General features: G+C 50.2%; 1 protein-coding gene across 3 annotated transcripts in view; it reads left to right on the top strand.

The window, feature by feature from the left end:
- LOC101025855 (AFG3-like protein 1) overlaps positions 1-21,252 on the top strand; it is a 28,816-nt gene that overhangs the window by 2,062 nt on the left and 5,502 nt on the right. For 2 of the 3 annotated variants that reach the window (XM_009197118.4, XM_021932324.2), the window contains exons 2-11: positions 4,233-4,386; positions 5,910-6,004; positions 7,723-7,872; positions 10,599-10,667; positions 11,470-11,594; positions 14,616-14,886; positions 16,511-16,648; positions 16,880-17,033; positions 18,431-18,538; positions 19,586-19,711. In XM_009197118.4, the coding sequence (XP_009195382.3) occupies positions 4,233-4,386; positions 5,910-6,004; positions 7,723-7,872; positions 10,599-10,667; positions 11,470-11,594; positions 14,616-14,886; positions 16,511-16,648; positions 16,880-17,033; positions 18,431-18,538; positions 19,586-19,711 (1,390 nt within the window). Of the gene's footprint in view, positions 1-4,232; positions 4,387-5,909; positions 6,005-7,722; positions 7,873-10,598; positions 10,668-11,469; positions 11,595-14,615; positions 14,887-16,510; positions 16,649-16,879; positions 17,034-18,430; positions 18,539-19,585; positions 19,712-20,418; positions 20,801-21,252 lie in introns of those variants that run through there. The other variant, XM_021932325.1, reaches the window with a different exon arrangement.

Raw genomic sequence — 21,252 nt, 5'->3', positions numbered from 1 at the left:
TGTTTCTAGCAATATGAGCGAAAGCAGTCTTTCACCTGTGGCCATGTGGCATCAGCATTGCAGAGGCCCTCCTGGTGGTTAACACATGTTAACAGTCAGCAATGTACAATATCAGTGTGTACAGCCTAATACAGCCCAGGAGAGTTTTGAATCATTGAACTGCTATAGACCCCTTTATGAAGGGAGGACGGACGTTGAGTGATCTTTGAGTTCCTTCCCAGACTGGGTCATTCATCTGTATCTCATTTATCAGAGATTGTTCTGTTAATCATCTACCAGGGAATGTCTGGGTGAACACAACAGGCAAGGGCTCTGCCCCACTGGCTTGCTTAATGACTTGTGGACTGAGGGTGACATGCAGAAGTTGGAGAAGTGGCAGCACTTTGCTTTTTTTTTTTTTTTTTTTTTGAGATGGAGTTTCCCTCTTGTTGCCCATGCTGGAGTGCAGTGGCGCAATCTCGGCTCACCGCAACCTCCGACTCCCAGGTTGAAGCGATTCTCCTGCCTCAGCCTCCCAAGTAGCTGGGGTTACAGGTGCCCACCACCACACCCAGCTGATTTTTGTATTTTTTTTTTTTTTGAGACGGAGTCTCGCTGTGTCGCCCAGGCTGGAGTGCAGTGACCAGATCTCAGCTCACTGCAAGCTCCGCCTTCCGAGTTTACGCCATTCTCCTGCCTCAGCCTCCCGAGTAGCTGGGACTCCAGGCGCCGGCCACCTCGCCCGGCTAGTTTTTTGTGCTTTTTTTTTTTTTTTTTTTTTTTTTTTTAGTAGAGACGGGGTTTCACCGTGTTAGCCAGGATGGTCTCGATCTCCTGACTTTGTGATCCACCCGTCTCGGCCTCCCAAAGTGCTGGGATTACAGGCTTGAGCCACTGCGCCCGGCCCTGATTTTGTATTTTTAGTAGAGACGGCCGGGCACAGTGGCTCGCGCCTGTAATCACAGCACTTTGGGAGGCCAAGATGGGCGGATCACCTGAGGTGGGGAGTTGGAGACCAGCCTGACCAATGTGGAGAAACCCCGTCTCTACTAAAAGTATAAAATTAGCTGGGCGTGGTGGCACGCGCCTGTAATTCCAGCTTCTTGGGAGGCTGAGGCAGGAGAATTGCTTGAACCTGGGAGGCGGTGAGCCAAGGTTGCGCCGTTGCACTCCAGCCTGGGAGTGGGACTCCGTCTCAAAAGAAAACAAAACAGAAAAAACGCCCTAACAGCTCTCTTCATGGACGCTTATGTTGTGTAGGCTTCCATGCAGTCATCTTTCATTCATTGAGCTACCTACTCTATCCTTGTTCTCATGGAGTTTACGTGCTGTGCAGGGAGGAACCAGACAATAAATAAGCAAGTATTAGGCATGTAAGGAAAGGAAGCAGAATAAAGGAAATAGAAAATGAAGAAAGGGAATAGAGGAGGGATAAACCCTGTTACTTGTTGTGTCTCCTGCAGGAAGTGAGGGATTGAGATGAGCTTGCTCGGAGAATGGAATAGAAAGTGCCCTGCCCTAGGGTAGGTCCAGCCTTGTGTTTGTGTGATCAGCATGAGGAAGAGTTTAGTGAGAGACAGTGAGGCCAAGGAGGGGCAGGGCCTCATAGACCTGCTGAGGTTGCACCTGTGTGCTGTGTGTGCGTCTGTGGGACCCAGAATAAGGGTCAACTCATTTATGATCTGACTGGAAAGAGGACAGCAGCACTTTGCCCTGTTTAAGGGAGTTTGTGTTTTGCCCACCTTCACATCTTGGCTTTGCATATACAAAAACTAATTTAGCAAGATTATCTATTGTGAGCTGTGAACTGACTTGCGGAAAACTCCAAGAAGGAATGGTAGACTCCTGTCTCAGTGTTTACGTTTACTGTGAGAACTACATCTGACTTAACCAGATTGTGTCCTAACCAACACAAAAGGACTAAATTGTGAATTAAAGCAAAGGAATTGGATGTTTTATCAAGTTTTGGAAGCCTGAAGAGTCATACTTTGTACCTTCAGGGCTGTAGGCTACGTGGTATCTACCCAGCCACCAGGACCAGCGCCAGCTGTCTTTGGGGTGGTCCTGGAAAAGCCCTGGAAGATTGGGGCATCAGAACTCTCATTGCACACCTTCAGCGACCAGCTGTCTTCAGGCACTCACATTACCTCTCAATTTCTACTTTCTCAGATGGGCAGTGGGGATCAAGTGAGGTAAGAGGCACTTGGCACCCTACAATGTGCAGTACGACCGCCTTCTGTTCTTTGCGTAGGTTTCCTGTTGACCCACGCCTTGGGTTCCAAACCCCCATCGGGGAAACACACATTCATGGGACCCTTGGAGAGTCATTGCTCGCTCTGTGTCAGGTACCGTGCGCTGCTGGTGCTGGGATGGCTGCTGCAGATGGATTTCATTCATGATGCAGGAGCCTTTGCTAGCCCCACAGCCTTTACTGTCAGCATTCTCTTTCTGAGCTGCTTTTTTTTTTTTTTCCTGATTTTAATATCTTTTTCATAGCATGTCTTACGTTTTAGTCTACTGTGGTCTTTTACAGGGATATTTGAATAGTGTAGTTAATTAGAAAGTTACTAATGGGGGAATGAGTTTACTTTGGGGTAATAGCCTACAGAGTCCGCATCACCCTGAATGTTGACGCAGCTGAAATAACACAGGTGTTGTCAACTATGGGTCTTGTTTCATTATAACAAAATATTGGAGGCTCATGGCTATCATCCCAGCACTTTGGGCGGCTGAGGCAGGTAGATCACTTGAGGTCAGGAGTTCAAGACCAGCCTGACCAATATGGTGAAACCCTGTCTCTAATAAAAATACAAAAATTAGCCAGCGTGGTGGTGTACACCTGTGTAATCCCAGCTACTTGGGAGATAGGGAGAATCGCTTGAACCCAGGAGGCAGAGGTTGCAGTGAGCTGAGATCACGCCACCGTAGTCCAGCCTGGGTGACAGAGGAAGACTGTCTCAAAAATAAATAAATAAATAAAATATTGGGGACAATATAAATTCACTGGTTATGTTGGGATTTTGCTGGATACAGTTAGTACTGGGTTATTGAGTACTTAGATTTTGTTTTTATATATATATATATTTGTGTGTGTGTGTGTGTGTGTGTTTTTGAGACAGAGCCTCACTGTCGCCAGGCTGGAGTGCAGTGGCACGATCTCGGCTTACTGCAACCTCCGCCTCCCAGGTTCAAGCAATTCTCCTACCTTAGCCTCCCGAGTAATTGGGAATACAGGCGCCCACCTCCATGCCTGGCTAATTTTTGTATTTTTAGTACAGACGGGGTTTCACCATGTTGGCCAGGCTGGTCTCGAACTCCTGACCTCACGTGATCCTCCTGCCTCAGCCTCCCAAAGTGCTGAGATTACAGACATGAGCCACGGCACCTGGTGGACGTTTTCCTCCTTGAAGACTGAAGAAAATACAGAGCTGCTGGAAAAATTGTTTTCTTGGCCTGACAAAAACTTTTACCTCTTGCTGGATGCCGTATTACCTGCCTGTTGTCCCTGCTGTGAATAGCCACTGCACTCCAATGAGATCCCATCTTTAAAAAAAAAAAAAAAAAGGCTGGGCTCACACCTGTGATCCCAGCACTTTGGGAGGTGAAAGTGGGCAGATCACCTGAGGTGAGGAGTTCGAGACCAGCCTAACCAACATGGTGAAACTCCATCTCTACTAAAAATACAAAAATTAGCCGGGCAAGGTGGTGGGCGCCTGTAATCCCAGCTACTCGGGAGACTGAGGCAGGAGAATGGCGTGAACCCTGGAGGCAGAGGTTGCAGTGAGCTGAGATCACACCACTGCACTCTGGCCTGGGCAAGAGCAAAACTCGGTCTCATAAAAAAAAAAAAAGAAAGAAAAGAAAATAAATTAATCTCTTGGTTAACCGAAGATGAGTCATAGTGTATTTCAGTATTTAAATTTTACGCATTTGTATGTTTTAGTCTTACAGTCTTATTTTTGAAGCTGCAATATTTTAACTTACTAAATAAAGTTGCCTCCGTTTCTTAGCCATGTTTTTTGTTTTTTGGGGAGCTTTTTGCTTGCTGTTGGAGGCTATAGCTATAAAGATTTGCAGTGCATTTCTGCAGTGAACTTATTCCTGTTTAGTTCTATTGAATCGTATTTCTAATGGGATATTTAAGGTAATAAGCTCACACCTCGTCCTGCTTCCTCCTGTGGTTGTGGCCAGTGAGAATGTGCAGTGTTGTATTGAATAAGAAGCTGATAAGCTCATCTGGTGTCTTGTTTCAGTGCCTCCGGGGGATCCACTTTCAGAAACCGACTCTGCAGGCGAGATCAACGTTTTTTTCCTGGTGGCTGTGTTCAAAACCACCCAAAGGTGCCTGTCTTTCATCTACCATCGTTAGCAGCATGAGGTTTACAGGAACTGAGTGTGACTTTTACAGTGAGTGACCGGGGGTGAGGATCAAGACAACTCAGGGCACACCCCACTCCACCCCGCCCCATTCTACCCCTTCCTGGCTTCCGTATTGAGCCACACAACGGCCAACACCTTCTCCGTGTCTTTATGGTGTTGATATCTCAGTAAAGCTGGTGAGAGAAAAGCTCTTTCCAAAGGAAGGTGCTAGATGAATCTTTTGGAAGGCATGGGAACAAACCTTGGTTTCTGCATGTCGTACTCTGCGGACCAGCTAAGCCTCATGTTTGGAAAGCAGAACAAAAACAATGTGCAGACTGTCATTAGCTCAGAGCACACTTGCCCACTTGGAGTCCTTCTGTAGGCCATGGACCTGGGCTTTGTGCTTTGTGTCCAGGGAGTGTTCACTGAAGTCCCTGGAGACCCTGTGTCCCCACAGAGTAGAAGGTGCTCCCTGCACTTGCCTCATTGTTAGGACCTGAGGGCACTTGCTGATTGTATGAAGTGAGAAGAGAGAGACAGGAGGAGGGAAAACTGTCCTGTCTCTCACTTTCTCTATAGCGACTTGACAGTATGGTTGCTTTTCTTTTTTTTTTTTTTTTTTTTTTTGACTTGGTTCCCCCTTTTTGCCCCCGGGTGGGGTTCAGTGACGTGATCTCGGCTCACTGCAAGCTCCGCCTCCCGGGTTCACGCCATTCTCCTGCCTCAGCCTCCTGAGTAGCTGGGACTACAGGCGACCACCACCACGCGCAGCTAATTGTTTTGTAGTTTTAGTAGAGACGAAGTTTCACCGTATTAGCCAGGATGGTCTTGATCTCCTGACCTTGTGATCTGCCCGCCTTGGCCTCCCAAAGTGCTGGGATTACAGGTGTGAGCCACTGCGCCCGGCCAAGCAGTGTGTCTATGAAGACTCATGTTTGTCCTTAACATTTATGCAAATTTTTACTCCATCTTGTAATATGTTTGCCATTCCTGGGGTCACCTTGGCCTTCTCTGGCCTTTCATGTTGTTACTTTGCGGTTGTTGGAGTAGCACTGTGTTTGTGAAGCGGACAGTGTCATAGCTTACTTGTCCTGGAACTTGTCCTGGAACATTACAGGAGGAGGCTGGTAGGTCCGTGGGTCACAAGTGTACGTAGGAGGCCAGATTTTTTGGAGGAGAGGCAGACTCAGCTTAGAACAGGTGGTTTGTGTTCCCTGGTTCTCTTGAGAAGGGGGACCACCCATACCAGTCTGCCTTATTATCATTTTCTTCCTTTCTTTCTTTCCTCTAATTACAGCCGATTTTGGGACTGTTACCCCAAAAAAGTTTGCTATTAAAGCTCAACATTAAGCCAACAAGGTGAAATTTTAGGGATTTTAGATGTGTCTGAAGCCACTTCTCAGCAGTATCTCCCCAGCCTCATCCTTTTCCTGGTGTCTGTTTATTTCCAGAAGGCACTGGTGTTATTAAAATTGTGTGTTGGAAAGTGTTTTGCTGTTTTCTGAGTCCTCTTTCTCTGGAAAATTATATGTAATTGCTTTTTGAAGTCAGACTTTGTTTTCTCTCAGAGACTGGTGAGCCAAAGAATGCCGAGCCTGGGGGAGATGGAGGCAGGAGAGGAGGGAAGCGGGATGACGTTGCCTGGTGGAGGCGGATGCAGAAGGTTTGTGTGCATCTTTGTCTACGCCTGCTGCTGTAACAGAATACATCAGACTAGATAATTTATAAACAGGATACATTTACTGCTCATGGTTGTGGAGGCTGGAGGTACAAGGTTGCAACGTGGACAACATGGTGAAACCTCGTCTCTACAAAAAATATAAGAATAAGCCAGGCGTGGTGGCGTGTGCCTGTAGTCCCCACTACTCAGGAGGCTCAGGCGGGAGGATTGCATGAACGTGGGAGTTGAGGGTGTGGTGAGCCATGATCACACCACTGCACTCCAACCTGGGCGACGGGTTGTGAGGGCACCAATCCCATTCGTGAAGGCAGAGCTGTTGGGACCTAATCCCCTCCCAGGGACCTCATCTCTCAATACCTTTGCCTTAGGGGTTGAGGTCCAACATGGAAATTATGGGAGAACACATAAATTCAAACCCACATCAATCTTTCTGCTTGTTTAAAGGTGAGCTGTTGAATTAGTTCATAAGTTTCAAAGAAGTTAGTTTCTAAAAATGTCCTGAGGCCGGGTGCAGTGGGTCATGCCTGTAATCCCAGCACTTTGGGAGGTGGGAGGATTACTTGAGCCTAGGAGTTCGACACCAGCCTGGGCTACATAGCGAGACCTCGTCTCTACAAAAAAAAAAAAAAAAAATATTAGCCAGGCGTGCTGGCATGCACCTCTGGTCCCAAGTACTCAGGAGGCTGAGGCAGGAGGATTGCTCGAGCCCAGGAAGTTGAGGCTGCAGTAAACCATGATCGCGTGACTGCACTCCAACCTGTGTGACCAAGTAAGATCCTGCCTCAAAAAAAAAAAAAAAAAGAAGAGCTGAGATTTCTGTTTGGATTTTGTATTGTGTGTGTGTGTGTATTTGAGGCCGGAGTCTGCTGTGTCGCCAGGCTGGAGTGCGTGGCGATCTGCGGCTCACTGCAAGCTCCGCCTCGGCTTAAGCCGTGTCTCCTACTCAGCCAGTAGCTGGGACCACAGAAGCCGCCACCTCGCCCGGCTAGTTTTTGTATTTTTTGGTAGACGGGGACACCGTGTTGCATGCTCCCGTCTGACCTCGTGATCCACCCCGTCTGAGCTCCCAAGATGCTGGGATTACAGGCTTGACCACGCCTGGCTGGATTTTATTATTATTATTTTTGAGGTAGGTCTCTTTCGTCATCCAGGCTAGAAGTGCAGGGATGCGATCGATCGATCCTGCTCACTGTGTGCCCGGCCTCCCCAGGCTCAGATGGTCTCCACTCAGCCTCTAGAGCAGCTGGGACACGACTTGCACCACCTCCTGGCTAATTTTTTTTTAATTTTTTTTGTAGAGGCAGGTCTCCCAATGTTGCCAGGCTGTGGTTTGAACTCTGGGCTCAAGCTTGGCTTCCTGACTCAGCAGGTGCTGGGACTACAGACGTGAGTCACCATGCCTGGCCTCTATCTGGATTTTAACAGACTCACATAAGAGATAACCCTAGCAACAGTGGCTCAAACACAGCGCTCTTTGTGGACTTTCTGCTTCTCCAGGGGCATCTGGTGAGCTGCGGCTTTCCGTGTGTTTCATACACCATGTGAAGATCTTTCCTCATGAGAGGAACTGAGGCTACATTGTGTAGGGTCCGGAGAGGGGGTTGGAAAACTTTTGTAATAACATCTGAAAAAGGAAATAGCCATTTTCATGAAGAAACTACCTTCATTTAACTGGAAAATGTGTTTTCTTTTTCCCACAGGGGGACTTCCCCTGGGATGACAAGGATTTCCGCAGTCTGGCCCTTTTGGGGGCAGGTGTTGCTGTGGGATTTTTCTACCTCTGTTTTCGAGATCCTGGAAGAGAAATCACTTGGAAGCACTTTGTACAGAATTACCTGGCCAGAGGTCTGGTGAGAGGCATTTATAGTTCACCTACCTGGGAAGGAGGCCGCTGTAGTGGTGTACACGTGGTCTGCGATGCCCGTAAGAAGCTGTGAGCTCTGAGGCCTGGGTTGAGAACGCATTGTGTGGTAGATGTGCTGGGCAGTCCCACCCTCTGGTCATAGATGAGACACAGTTTTACTTTTCCCAGGAGTGACCCCAACAGAAGGTGAGTAAGCTCATTTTCGTGCTGGGTGGAAGCTTCCTTAACATCTTGGCTTTTTTTTTTTTTTTTTTTAGCTTCAGCTTCTGTGAGTAAGTTCTGATTGTCTGTGTCTGTTTATCATCAAGTGTCAATTTCTTATTTAATTCAGATCTTTTCTTTCCCCTAGTGTACCCCTGTCTACTCCTGCACCCCTGTGCCCTGCTGAGTGGCCCTGGACAGTAGTTGGGGGCTTTGTGTCTGTGCACAGGGGCATATGGCACCAACAAGCCTCCCCCTGTCCTTCACTGGGCCTGGGTCTGTCAGGTTGCTGAAGGCAGGCGAAGCACTGCTCAGGCTTTAGTATAAAGTTACATGAGAGCAAGTGCTGTGCTTCTCAGTTGCCCTCAGAAAGATGTTTGTTAAGTGATGCAGTGTTAAGATCTGAACTTCTTTCTGTAGGAAAATCTTGTTTTCCCAGCAGGGTTTGTGGCTAAGGCCTTTTTTTTTTTTTCTTTTTGAGACAGGGTCTTGCTCTGTCACCCAGGCTGGAGTGCAGTGGTGTGAAGTCTCGACCTTCTGGTTCCAAGCCAGCCTCCCACGTCAGCCTTCTGAGTGTCTGGGACTATAAAAAACATAATTTTTTTTTTGGAGATGGAGTCTTGTTGTGTCGCCCTGGCTGGAGTACAGTGGCGTGATCTCTATTCACTGCAACCTCCACCTCCCTGGTTCAAGTGATTCTCCTGCCTCAGCCTCATGAGTAGCTGGGATTACAGGTGCACGTCACCACGCCTCCACGGGAGGTGGAGGTTGATAATTTTTTGTATTTTAGTAGAGACAGGGTTTCACTGTGGTGCCCAGGCTGGTCTCGAACTCCTGAGCTCAGGCAATCCTCCCGCCTTGGCCTCCCAAAGTGCCAGGATTACAGGCGTGAGCTACCGTGCCCGGCCCGCAATTTCTTTTTTTAGAGACAGTGTCTCCGTATGTTGCCCAGGCTGGTCTCAGACTCCTGGGCTCTAGTGATGCTCCCACCTCGGCCTCCTGAAGTGCTGCAATTATAGTTGTGAACCACCACCCAAGGCCTTTTTGTCTGGCCACAGGGCACACAGCTGTCTTCAGAGAGGTCCTTGACGACTCCTTACGCGAGGAGGGGAGAGCTGCTGTAGCCCCTCTCTGCCGTGGGTCTTCACCCACAGCTGCTGCCATGAGGAGGGGTGAGACAGATAATTTGGCCCACGATGCCTGCTGGTGTGTGGGTTCTGGACAGATCCCCGAGCTTCTGCGAGGTCCTTTTCAGGTGTCTGACACGCTGACCGTGCCGCGGTTGTGGGGTTAGGCTCGAGATACACCTGTCATAAACACGTTGATGTTGGTCACATGACCCTGAGTAGTCAAGAAAAGTTGTGTCGTTGTGGTTTCCGTTTCTGTGGAGGGGGAAGAGCAACGCTGTTGTCATCATACCTGACGAAATGGCTGCCCCCTCACGTGTTTTTGCTGCACACCGGCTCTCAGGCTGTGTTCGCCGCTGGGTGGCTGCATGGAGGCCTTTGGGGTTGCGTTTTCATTCTTGGCACCATTTTCTTGTGCTGTCTGCAGCTGTGTGGGCGAAATGTTTCTGGATGAGTTCTGGAAGACTTTACTGTATTGTCAGTCTGAGACTTCTATACCTTTTAGATTTTTTTTTTTTTTTTTTTTTTTTCAGATGGAGCCTCACTCTGTTGCCCAGGCTGGAGTGCAGTGTGCAATATTGGCTCACTGCCACTGCCGCCTCCCAGGTTCAAGCAGTTCTCCCTGCCTCAGCCTCTTGAGTAGCTGGGATTACAGGCGCACACTACCACATCCGACTAATATTTGTATTTTTGGTAGAGACAGGGTTTCACCATGTTGGCCAGGCTGGTCTCGAACCCCTGGCCTTAAATGATCCACCCTCCTCAGCCGCCCAAAGTGTTGGGATTATAGGTCTGAGCCACCGCGCCCAGCCTTCCTTTTAGGTTTCAAGTCGCTCTGGAATCTTTGGTGCTCAGATCTCAGATGTACCAGGTCTGAGCCACCGCGCCCAGCCTTCCTTTTAGATTTTTAGGTCACTCTGGAATCTTTGGTGCTCAGATGTACCAGGTCTGAGCCACCGCGCCCGGCCTTCCTTTTAGATTTTTAGGTCAGTCTGGAATCTTTGGTGCTCAGATGTACCAGGTCTGAGCCACCATGCCTGGCCTTCCTTTTAGGTTTTAAGTTACTCCAGAATCTTTGGTGCTCAGATCTCGGATGTACCAAATTGTAAATCCTCTGAATTACATGCACAGGCCAGGCTAGAAATGTCCAAATTAGTGGGAAAACAAAACTTGGATCTGCACAGCAGAGTGGATGCAGCTTCTCAGACACTGTCAGAGTCTCGGTCTGCACTGTGGGACTAGTCTGAGGATAAGCCTGAGGTTTAGTATCGAATATGATACTCACTGCTTTAGCTGTGGGCTGGTCTGAGGGTGAGGCCCTGTTTACTGTTGAATATCATACTCATTGTTTTAGCCGTGCTGATTATTTTTCTCTTTTTCCCAGGTGGACCGGCTGGAAGTCGTGAACAAACAGTTTGTACGTGTTATTCCTGCCCCTGGGACCTCTTCTGAGGTGAGGGGTGAGTTTGAGGCTGAGTACTCCAGACATAAGTTTTTTTCAGTAAAATACTCCCTTAGTATCCATCAACTACTCTTTAATGTGATTTTTTTTCTCATTGGCATGTATCAATAACAAAGCTTTCCAAGTAGGACAGGAGCCCGTATAAGACTAACTAGGATTCAGATTTGCCATGCAGTGTCTGAGAACAACCTATCGAGGATTGTGGGGAGAGAAGAGACAAAAATAAAAGAGTAAAAAGCAAAAAGGAACGGCTGGGCATGGTGGCTCATGCCTGTAATCCCAGCACTTTGGCAGACAGAGGTAGGCGGATCACTTGAGGCCAGGAGTTCAAGACTTGCCTGGCCAACATGGTGAAACCCCATCTTTACTAAAAGTACAATAATTAGCCAGGCATGGTGGCCTGTGCCTGTAATCCCAGTTACTCAGGAGGTTGAGGCATGAGAATTGCTTGAACCCGGGAGGTGGACGTTACAGTAAGCCAAGATCATCCCACTGCACTTCAGCCCGGGTGACACAGGGAGACTGTCTCAAAAAGAAAAAGAGACAAAGGCACACCCCAGCAGTCATTGGACATTTTACACTTTTGTCTAGAACTTAAAGACTAATTTCATGGGGCCAAAACCAGAGTCTTCTGCTGTTAGTATAGTTTCCCTTGGAGCTAGCCTCGGCACAGGCCTCGTCCATGTTGTGGAGATTAAGGCTAGGAGAAGAGGCAGTGGGAGGTGCATGTGTGAGGGTGGGGCTCAGTGTGGGACACAGTGATGCACCCTAAGCTTGCTCTTGCTCTCTGCAGAAGTTCGTGTGGTTTAACATTGGCAGTGTTGACACCTTTGAGCGGAACCTGGAGTCTGCTCAGTGGGAGCTGGGGATTGAGCCCCCCAACCAGGCAGCAGTGGTCTACACCAATGAGAGTGACGGGTGAGGAGGATGGTGAAGGGCCTCTGTTTGAACACAAAACAAAAATGCCATGTTTAACCTGTTTTGGAATATATTTCTCAAACTTATAAGCATCTATAATAAGCAATGCCTGTAGTAAAAGAAATATATATATACTTTTATATATATATATGGGTGTGTGTGTGTATATACGTGTGTGTATATATATGTTTTTTACTCTGTTTTTCATGAGAAGAGAATTGAAGCAGGGAAATAATTTGGCTACGCAGCCTTAAAAAAGAAAACCAGTCGTTTGGGTGTCTTTGTTGTAGCAGAAATTCCCTGAAGTCCTGTAGGAAGCCTTCCACAATTGACTGTGCAGCAGGATCACTACGGGAGCCCTGTCAAAATGCTCTTCTGTCATTTCTACCTGCCACTCCTGCAGAACTGTCAAATTAATGTCCAGAGGTGGGGCTTGTGCACCTGTGACTTCCCCAGGCTCCCTGTTGGGCAGCCCTGACCCATCCTCCCAGGTGCTGGGGGTCCCTGCACACAACTCTGCAGCTCCTATGTAGTACCTGACACTTGGTCGTTCTTTTTTTTTTTTTTTTTTTTTTTTTTTGGAGACAGAGTCTCGCTCTGTCGCCCAGGCTTGGAGTACAGTGGTGCAATCTCGGCTCACTGCAAGCTCTGCCTCCTGGGTTCACGCCATTCTTCTGCCTCAGCCTCCCGAGTAGCTGGGACTGTAGGCACCCACCACCATGCCTGGCTACTTTTTTGTATTTTTAGTAGAGATGGGGTTTCACCATGTTAGCCAGGATGGTCTCGATCTCCTGACTTTGTGATCTGCCCGCCTGGGCCTCCCAAAGTGTTGGGATTACAGGTGTGAGCCACCGCGCCTGCCCGACACTTGGTCATTCTAAGCTTCCCATGGTTCTCATGTTATCTTGGATTTCCACTGCATCGTATGTTCTTAAAGTAATTATGGACATGAGGGCAAAGACCAGATGAAATACTCTGTGCATCCCAGGACTCAGCACAGAAGTCAGGTTGCTGAGCGTGGACCCTGTTTTCATGTTTACATCCTGGGGATGTCATTGCTCTGTCTTCTCCGGCCCTTCTGCCCAGAACTGAAAACTGAACCAAGAGAGAGCACAAATCCAGTACCAGCTTTAGCCAGGAGGGTGTAAAGATTGGAATTGTAGTGGTTTTGGTGGTTTCTTTGAGACGTATGTTTAAGCACAGAGTAGGGGCCACAGTGGGGTGAGAGAAGGTGAGGCAGGTAGAAATCTGGAGATTAACTCTCAGATTCTAGTGGCAGGGCTCAGGCCTGCGGTCTCCTGCTGGAGCTCCTGGATGTCATCTAGGTGCTGTTTATTGCTGACTTGGGTTCTGTCTTTGCTTGTTGAGTTGCCGGGAATGCCTGGTTGTATGTGGGGCTGAAAGGGACTGCAGAGCCACTGGAGGAGGGATGGCCTCTGAAGAGCAAGAGCAAAGATAAAAAATAAAGCAGGAAGACATTGGGTGTCTTCCTCTGATGAAACAGGCCCGGTTGGCCCTAGATGCCAGGAGGCCTTGCTGGGTCTGCTGGAGGCACCTCCTGGCTCCTGGGGGAGATGTGGTGTAAGCTCCAGCAGGGCTGCTTGGCCGGGTGGAGGAGGTGGTGGGTGGTGGAATTGGTCACCCTCCCTGCCCCACCAAGGCAGCCACAGGTTACATCAGGGAGATAGAAATGCCTGTGACTAGAGCTTTCAGAACTGGAGAGGCCTAGTGCTGGACGGACTTTGACACATTTTTTAAAAAAGAGGCTGGGCGTGGTGGCTTATTCCTGTAATCCTAGCATTTTGGGAGACCGAGGCAGGTGGATCATGAGGTCAGGAGATCTGAGACCATGCTGGCTAACAGGGTGAAACCCCGTCTCTACTAAAAATACAAAAAATTGGCCGGGCGTGGTGGCTCAAGCCTGTAATCCCAGCACTCTGGGAGGCCGAGGCGGGTGGATCATGAGGTCAGGAGATCGAGACTATCCTGGCTAACATGGTGAAACCCCGTCTCTACTAAAAATACAAAAAATTAGCCGGGCACCGTGGCGGGCGCCTGTAGTCCCAGCTACTTGGGAGGCTGAGGCGGGAGAATGGCGTGAACCCGGGAGGCGGAGCTTGCAGTGAGCCGAGATCACACCACTGCACTCCAGCCTGGGAGACAGAGCGAGACCCCTTCCCAAAAAAAAAAAAAAAAAAAAAAAGGACGAGGGCCGGATGTGATGCTCACATAGGTAATCTCAGCGCTTTGGGAGGCTGAGGAGGGGGGATCACCTGAGACTAGCAGTTCGAGACCAGCTGGACAACGCAGTGAGACGAGACTGCGTGTCTATAAAAAGTTAAACAAATATCTGTTGTGGTGGCACGCATGCCTGTGGTTCTAGCTACTCAGGAGGTTTAGGCAGGAGAATCTCTTGAGCCTGGGAGTTCAAAGTGACTGTGATCGTGCCACTGCCCACCAGCCTGGGTGACAGTGAGACCCTATCTCAAAAAAAGGAAAAAAAACCTGCTCTCTTTTGTGTAGCAAAACAAAGTCCTAGAGCGGTCTCTTCTAAGAGGGTTTTGCTTTGTCATCCAGGCTGGAGTGTAGTTGTGCAATCATGGCTCATTGCAGCCTTGAACTCCCAGGCACAGGCAGTCCTCTCACTTCAGCCTCCTGAGTAGCTGGAACTACAGGCACACGCCACCATGCCCAGCTAATTTTTGTATTTTTAGTAGAGATGGTTTCACCAGGTTGGTTAGGCTGGTCTCGAACTCCTTACCTCAGGTGATCCACCTGCTTTGGCCTCCCAAAGTGCTGGGATTACAGGTGTGAGCCACCACGCACGGCCATTTTTATATTGTTTGTAGGGACACAGTCTGGCCATGTTGCCCAGGCTGCTCTTGAACTGCTAGGCTCAAGAGATCCTCCCACGGTGGCCTCCCAAAGTGCTGGGATTACAGGCGTGACCCACGGTGCCTGGCACAAAGGTGCTATTTCTGACCTCCTGAGCGTGACAAGTAGTTCTCTTGGATTTTCCAGCTCTTTATTGCGAAGACTGGTGCCCACCCTTCTCCTGGTTGGCATTCTCCTCTATGCTGCCAGGAGGGGCCCTATGGGAGCCAGGCGCAGTAGACGAGGAGGGGGCCTCTTCAGTGTTGGTGAGACAACAGCCAAGATCTTAAAGAGCAACATCGATGTGCGATTTGCGGATGTAGCTGGGTGCGAAGAAGCCAAATTGGAAATTATGGAATTTGTGAATTTCCTGAAGAATCCCAAGCAGTATCAGGACTTGGGAGCAAAAATTCCAAAGGTACTGATTTTAGAAAATGTAGTAATCCTCTGAGCTCCAAGTCAAAGCCAGAGATGGCTGTGGGTCAGAGTAGGTTCTTACTTCTGTTTTATTAGTTTGTTTAATACTTATTACATAGAACAACAGGTACAACTTGTATGAACAGGCTTGGGATCAGATGTAGCTGCCTCTTTTAAGCCCATGACCCACACAGCGGCTAGGTCTGTGCAGCCAGACAGCGGCTAGGTCTGTGCAGCCGGACCGCGGCTAGGTCTGTGCAGCCAGCCAGTCAGCGCATTGTGGGTGGTGTGGGTCAGGGTGCCAGATCTGGCTGCTGGGCACACAGAGCAAGTTTATCTCTTGGTGCCATTTTGGGGTCATGACTCTTTGAGGGCCTGACAGAAGCCATGGATTTTTTTCCCAGAAATATTTGCATTCACAGAAACTCGATTCACACACCCTTTAAATCACCTCTGGGCTTTGGACCAAGCTGAGGACACCCAGATCCTTGCAGTGCCATTGCATCCCCACCCCCAGCACCTCGCGATGGGGTGGGCATTCACTGGACAGTTTGCTCCAAACAACAAATAATGATTATGCCAAGCACTGTGAACCTGGGGCAAAGCCAGGAGGTGACAGACCTGTTTTCCCCTTTGGTGAGCGTGAGGCCGGGAAGCAGGTGTGTGTGACGGACGTGAAGAGCCGGGGCCTTCTGCTTCTGTTGGAGCTCCACCTCTGCTCATAGTCAGGTGTTGTAGTGGGTGGTTCTCTTTGCCTTTCAGAATGTTTTTTTTTTGGAGACAGAGTCTTGCTCTGTCGCCCAGGCTGGAGTGCAGTGGCGCGATCTTGACTCACTGCAACCTCCACCTCCCGGGTTCACGCCATTCTCCTGCCTCAGCCTCCCAAGTAGCTGGGGCTACAGTCACGTATCACCATGCCCAGCTAATTTTTGTAATTTTAGTGGAGACGGGATTTCACCATGTTGGCCAGGCTGGTCTCAAACTCCTGACTTCAGGTGATCTGCCTGCCTTAGCCTCCCAAAGTGCTGGGATTACAGGTGTGAGCTACTGCATCTGTTTTTGTTTTTAATCTATGTTTATTGCTGCTGAAAAAATTATAGGTTTTTTCATATGTATTTGTTGGGGAAAATCTGTATGAGAGAGGGAGTGGGTGAGGCAGTCAGGTACCAAGAAAGGCCCCTCACCTGGTGTGTTGGTCCCTGTTTCCCAGCAGGCAGGGGCTCCTGCGAGAGGGGGCTGTGTCAGCCTCTGTGTTACATCACAGGCCTGGTGCTGTGCTGTGGATGTCAGGAAAGAGTTCGTGGGGTCAGAGCCCATCTGGCTTCCCGTTATTGGGTGTGAGGTACAGTGATTTCCCAAAATTACCTCTGCCTGTGGCATCCCCTGTGAGAATCCATCATGAAGAGCTGGCTGTGTGTGTGGCCACGGTGGTGCCTTTCCTGGAGCACATGGGTAGGACAGAGTGTGCTGTGGGCAAGTCTAGCCCCCTCCTGCCCTCCAGCTCCTTAGCCATCCCTGATGGGATTCTTCTTAGTCAGTCTCAGAAGTCACCAGTGTAAGCAGCTTTCTGTCCTGTGTACCGTCTGCTCCCCTGTTAAGAGCCTGATGTCACCATTCTGTTTCAGGGAGCAATGCTCACTGGTCCTCCTGGTACCGGCAAGACCCTTCTTGCCAAAGCAACTGCAGGGGAGGCCAGTGTGCCCTTCATCACTGTGAACGGGTCCGAGTTCCTGGAAATGTTTGTTGGCGTTGGGCCAGCAAGGGTAAGTGGACGGGAACCTGCTGCAGGTGGCCTCAGCACCGTTCCTTGACCAGGACTGGTCAACTTGAATAGCTTGGTGTGGGGCCCTGGCCCTGGGCATGGGCACGTGTGGTAGGTGCTGGTGCACCGGGGCCAAATGGGTCAGAGGTTTCTGAGGAGAGGGTGGAGGATAGTTGGCATTCCCGTCTTCCTACCAGTAGCAAAACAGGTTCTCTGTGGGTTTCTATTTCAGGTTCGTGACATGTTTGCAATGGCCCGAAAAAACGCTCCATGTATCTTATTCATTGATGAGATTGATGCGATTGGCAGGAAGCGAGGCCAAGGGCACTTTGGAGGCCAGAGTGAGCAGGAGAACACCCTGAACCAGATGCTCGTGGAGATGGACGGTGTGTGTAGGCTGCGGCCGGCCTGTGGTGTGCAGCTGTTCCCCTGCAGCTGCTTAGGGACAGTCTGCACAGCCTTTTTCTGTACAGTCACCCCTAGAAGAGAATCCCTGATTATTCTGTTTTTAAGGAAGGCTGCTCTCAGGCAAACGTGATGGAGAAAGCTGTGTTAGATTCACAAGCCTCCTCCAGTGCCCGTGATAGGATGGGGGCACTTCATTCCCTTGCCGCCAGATGGAGAGGGGTTCTCTGGAGTGTGGAGACACCTGCTTCTCTCGGGAGGGGGACCAGGTAGACGAGCATGGCTGCTCCTGACGGTGCCCACAGGGTAGTGTGTCCACAACCCATGCGTCTTCCGCTCTGAGCCTTGTCTTGGTGCCCCTGCATCACCCAGAATCTCACAGACCCCCCAGGCCCGTCTCTTCTCAGAGTGATTCTAGCTAAGATGTGACTGACCGTCGCCTGTCAGTCCTGCTAAAGCCTCGTTGGGCACGTCCAGGTTCTGTGCCATTTTTCAGATTTGGAAAAACTTTCACTTAGACCTTTGGCAGATTTGATTTTCACTTTGGCTTCAGGGCCGTGTTGGGGTCCCTAAGACCACCCCAGATGTGGTGACTTGCTAGGAGAAGTCACAGGACTCGGCCTATAGTAGCACTCAGGGCTGTGATTTACTACCGTTAAAGGAGGACACAGCAAAGTCAGCCAGGGGAGAAGCTGCATTGGGTCGCAAGGAGACCGGGTGCAGTGTTGAACCCTCCCCCAGTGGAGCCACATGGGACGCGCTCACTTCCCCCAGCATCAGGCTGTGACCACGCCTGCTGGATGTTGACCAGGAAGCTCAGGAGAGACTCGGTTCCCGGGGTTTTTGCTGGGGGCGCACAAAGCGTTTGGGCCCAGGGAGCTGTTTATCTCCGGGAATGGTGGGAACGCCCCCAGACTCCCAGCGCCAGACACTGACCTTGCGAGCAGGCCTTTCTGAGGACAGCAGTGAGGCCTGTGTGTTAAACACTGTTCTCTGCGGGCCAAAAGCATTTCCTAAGTATTTTTCTGTCTTTAGTACCCAATAGTAATTCTAATTAGATTATGACTGTTTTGATATCTGGAGGAGACCGATTGGAGACAAGACAGACGTGGGGCACTCAGCCTTTCTCCTCTCTTCCCCTCTGTTGGGCATCCCATTTCCTGTGCAGTCCCTAGCCTGCCCTCATCCACTCCAGCACGACGTGGTGTCAGAGGCTGCAGGAAACAGAATTAAGTCAGGATAAGGAGGGCCCACGCCCTGGACTTGTCTACCCTCTGAGCCAGGCTGTGGGGTTCCCAGTTAGTGGAGGGATGGCTGGTTACCTGCCATGCCCACATCGGGCTTGCTACTGGGGCTCACCTGCTTCTCCCGTGTCCAGGGTTCAACTCTGCCACCAACATCGTGGTGTTGGCTGGCACCAACCGCCCTGACATCCTGGACCCAGCCCTGATGCGGCCTGGCCGATTTGATCGCCAGATTTACATTGGTGAGTGCCCCTTTCTCAGGGTTGGGCCTTTATCCCCTTGGCCGCAAAGTTTGTTTAGGTGATTTACAGTGTATTTGGAGGAGATTTTGATGGTAATTCTGAAGCAGTTAATGTAACATTTTGAAAATGTGTGAGAGCCGCAAGTTGCTGCCGTCAGTCCTGCCCCTGGCAGTCCACTTTTTGGCAAGAATACGTGCGATCGGGCCTGCAGGGATGTTTTTTTTTTTCACTACTGTAAAAATTTGATAATTGGTCAAGTGTGGTGGCTCACGCCTGTAATCCCAGCTCTTTTGGAGGCCGAGGCTGGCGGATCAGGAGGTCAGGAGTTCGAGACCAGCCTGGCCCATATGGTGAGACCCTGTCTCTACTGAAAATACAAAATTAGCTGGGTGTGGTGGCGTGCACCTGTAATCCCAGCTACTCGAAGGCTGAGGCAGGAGAATCGCTTGAACCTGGGGGGCAGAGGTTGCGGTGAGCGGAGATCTCACCACTGCACTCCACCCTGGGCAACAAGAGCGAAACTCTGTCTCAGAAACAATAAATAAATGAAAAAATTGAAAATTGATAATTTAGAAGACAGCAATTTACCCCTTACTCTTCACCCTGACGGTCAGCCATCATCGCCTTCCCCCTCCCTTCTCGTGTTTGTTAGGAAGTTTGTTAATTCCCTGTGGCCCTTGTGTTGCTTGCTGTCAAGTGGCGTGGCCCTGGGTTGAGGGGTGCTGTCAAGTGGCATGGCCCTGGGTTGAGGGGTGTAGTCGAGTGGCGTGGCCCTGGGTTGAGGGGTGTAGTCGAGTGGCGTGGTCCTGGGTTGAGGGGTGTAGTCGAGTGGCATGGCCCTGGGTTGAGGGGTGTCGTAGCTGTGGAGCTGGATGTGCCTGTGCCCTGGCTGGTTTCTGCCATTGCTTTCGGCTCTGTCTGGAGGATTACAGCAGAGAGCTCCACAGGGACCCCAGCTGTCCTTGCAGTTCTGTGATATGGTTGTGGGTGACTGTTCTGAAGACCCAGAAGGCACAAGAGCCCGTGCCTCTCTCTCTCTTTCATTAGGCCCCCCTGACATCAAAGGCAGGTCCTCCATCTTTAAGGTCCACCTGTGCCCACTGAAGCTGGACGAGAGCCTCAATAAGGACACCCTGGCGAGGAAGCTGGCAGCGCTCACCCCAGGCTTCACTGGTGAGTGTTGGGGGCTGTGCCGTTGGCCGTCCCCTTGTGGTGGGAGCCATGTATGCTCTGCTTCTTGTCATGGGTAGTGGGGACTGGCCCTTCTCATCCAGTTCTGGCAGTGCTCACCCCTGTCTGCAGGACTTTTCACCTGTTAAGAGTGTTCAGAGGCCTCAGAGATCAGTTTTCTTTTTTCTTTTTTTTTTTTTTTTTTTGAGACAGAGTCTCGCTCTGTCGCCCAGGCTGGAGTGCAGTGGCCGGATCTCAGCTCACTGTAAGCTCCGCCTCCCGGGTTTACACCATTCTCCTGCCTCAGCCTCCCAAGTAGCTGGGACTGCAGGCGCCCGCCACCTCGCCCGGCTAGTTTTTTGTATTTTTTAGTAGAGACGGAGTTTCACGGGGTTAGCCAGGATGGTCTCGATCTCCTGACCTCGTGATCCGCCCGTCTCGGCCTCCCAAAGTGCTGGGATTACAGGCTTGAGCCACCGCGCCCGGCCCAGAGATCAGTTTTCTTAGCCCCAAAACTAATTTGCACCCACTTGAATTTCTGTTTTAATTACAGTCAGACTTAGTGAGTCTTACCGCAGAGCTGACAGTAAGCTAATGTCGGGGGACGGGGCTGGGGGAGGATCTGGCAACTTGATGCTTCCCTCCCTCCCTGCTGAGGAAGCTCATTTGATTTTCTCTCTTCTTTTTAATGAAATCCTGGTCTATGCTAGGAAACCTACTTCCCTGCCTAGGCTGGATCACCCTCAGGAATGAGTGGGGACTTCTCCGGGGGATTCCTGTCCTCCTTACCCATACCTCACGGTTATGCGGCCATTGGCCACGGCCTCTGACCTATGCCCACCTGCTCCCGCCACCCCTGGAACATTCTGCTGTGGCATCTCATCACCTCCAGCTGCCTTGGCACCCCCATGGTACCCATCCCCTAGGCTCCCCAGTGTCCTGCCTAGTGTCAGGTCAGGTGTATTCACACAGGATTGTACATTTGTCTGCTGCAGAATGGTGAGTGAGGTCTTGCCTGGCAGGCATCTGAAGGGTGTCATGTGTCTTAGACACAAAATGTGCTTCTTTCCTTTTGTTCTCTCCTCTGGCTGACTTCAGATGTCTGTTTACATACCAAAGATAAAATGCTGGAATGTTACCAAGACTGCTTTCTTGTGCCCCTAGAGGGGATGACACAGCAGGGATCAATCAGCACTACCCCTCAGCGGGGATGACCGATGACTCTGACTGCCCCTCAGCAGGGATTACTAAGCACTACCCCTTAACAAAGGTGACTCAGCAGGGATGACTCAACAGGGATGACTCAGCACTGCCCCTCAACAGGGATGACTCAGCAGAGATGACTCAGCAAGGATGACTCAGCAGGGATGGCTCATTACAGCCCCTCAACACGGATGACTCAGCAGGGATGACTCAGCACTGCCCCTCAACAGGGATGACTCAGCAGGGATGACTTAGCATTGCCCCTCAACAGGGATGACTCAGCAGGGATGATTCAGCAGAGAACTCGGGGTGATGCTGATTGCCCCTCTGGAGGGATGACT

This window comes from Papio anubis, chromosome 18 (assembly GCF_008728515.1).
Source record: "Papio anubis isolate 15944 chromosome 18, Panubis1.0, whole genome shotgun sequence".
Classification (NCBI taxonomy): domain Eukaryota; kingdom Metazoa; phylum Chordata; class Mammalia; order Primates; family Cercopithecidae; genus Papio; species Papio anubis.
Note: the sequence above shows the minus strand (reverse complement) of the source record. Positions and strands in the feature narration are given on the sequence as shown.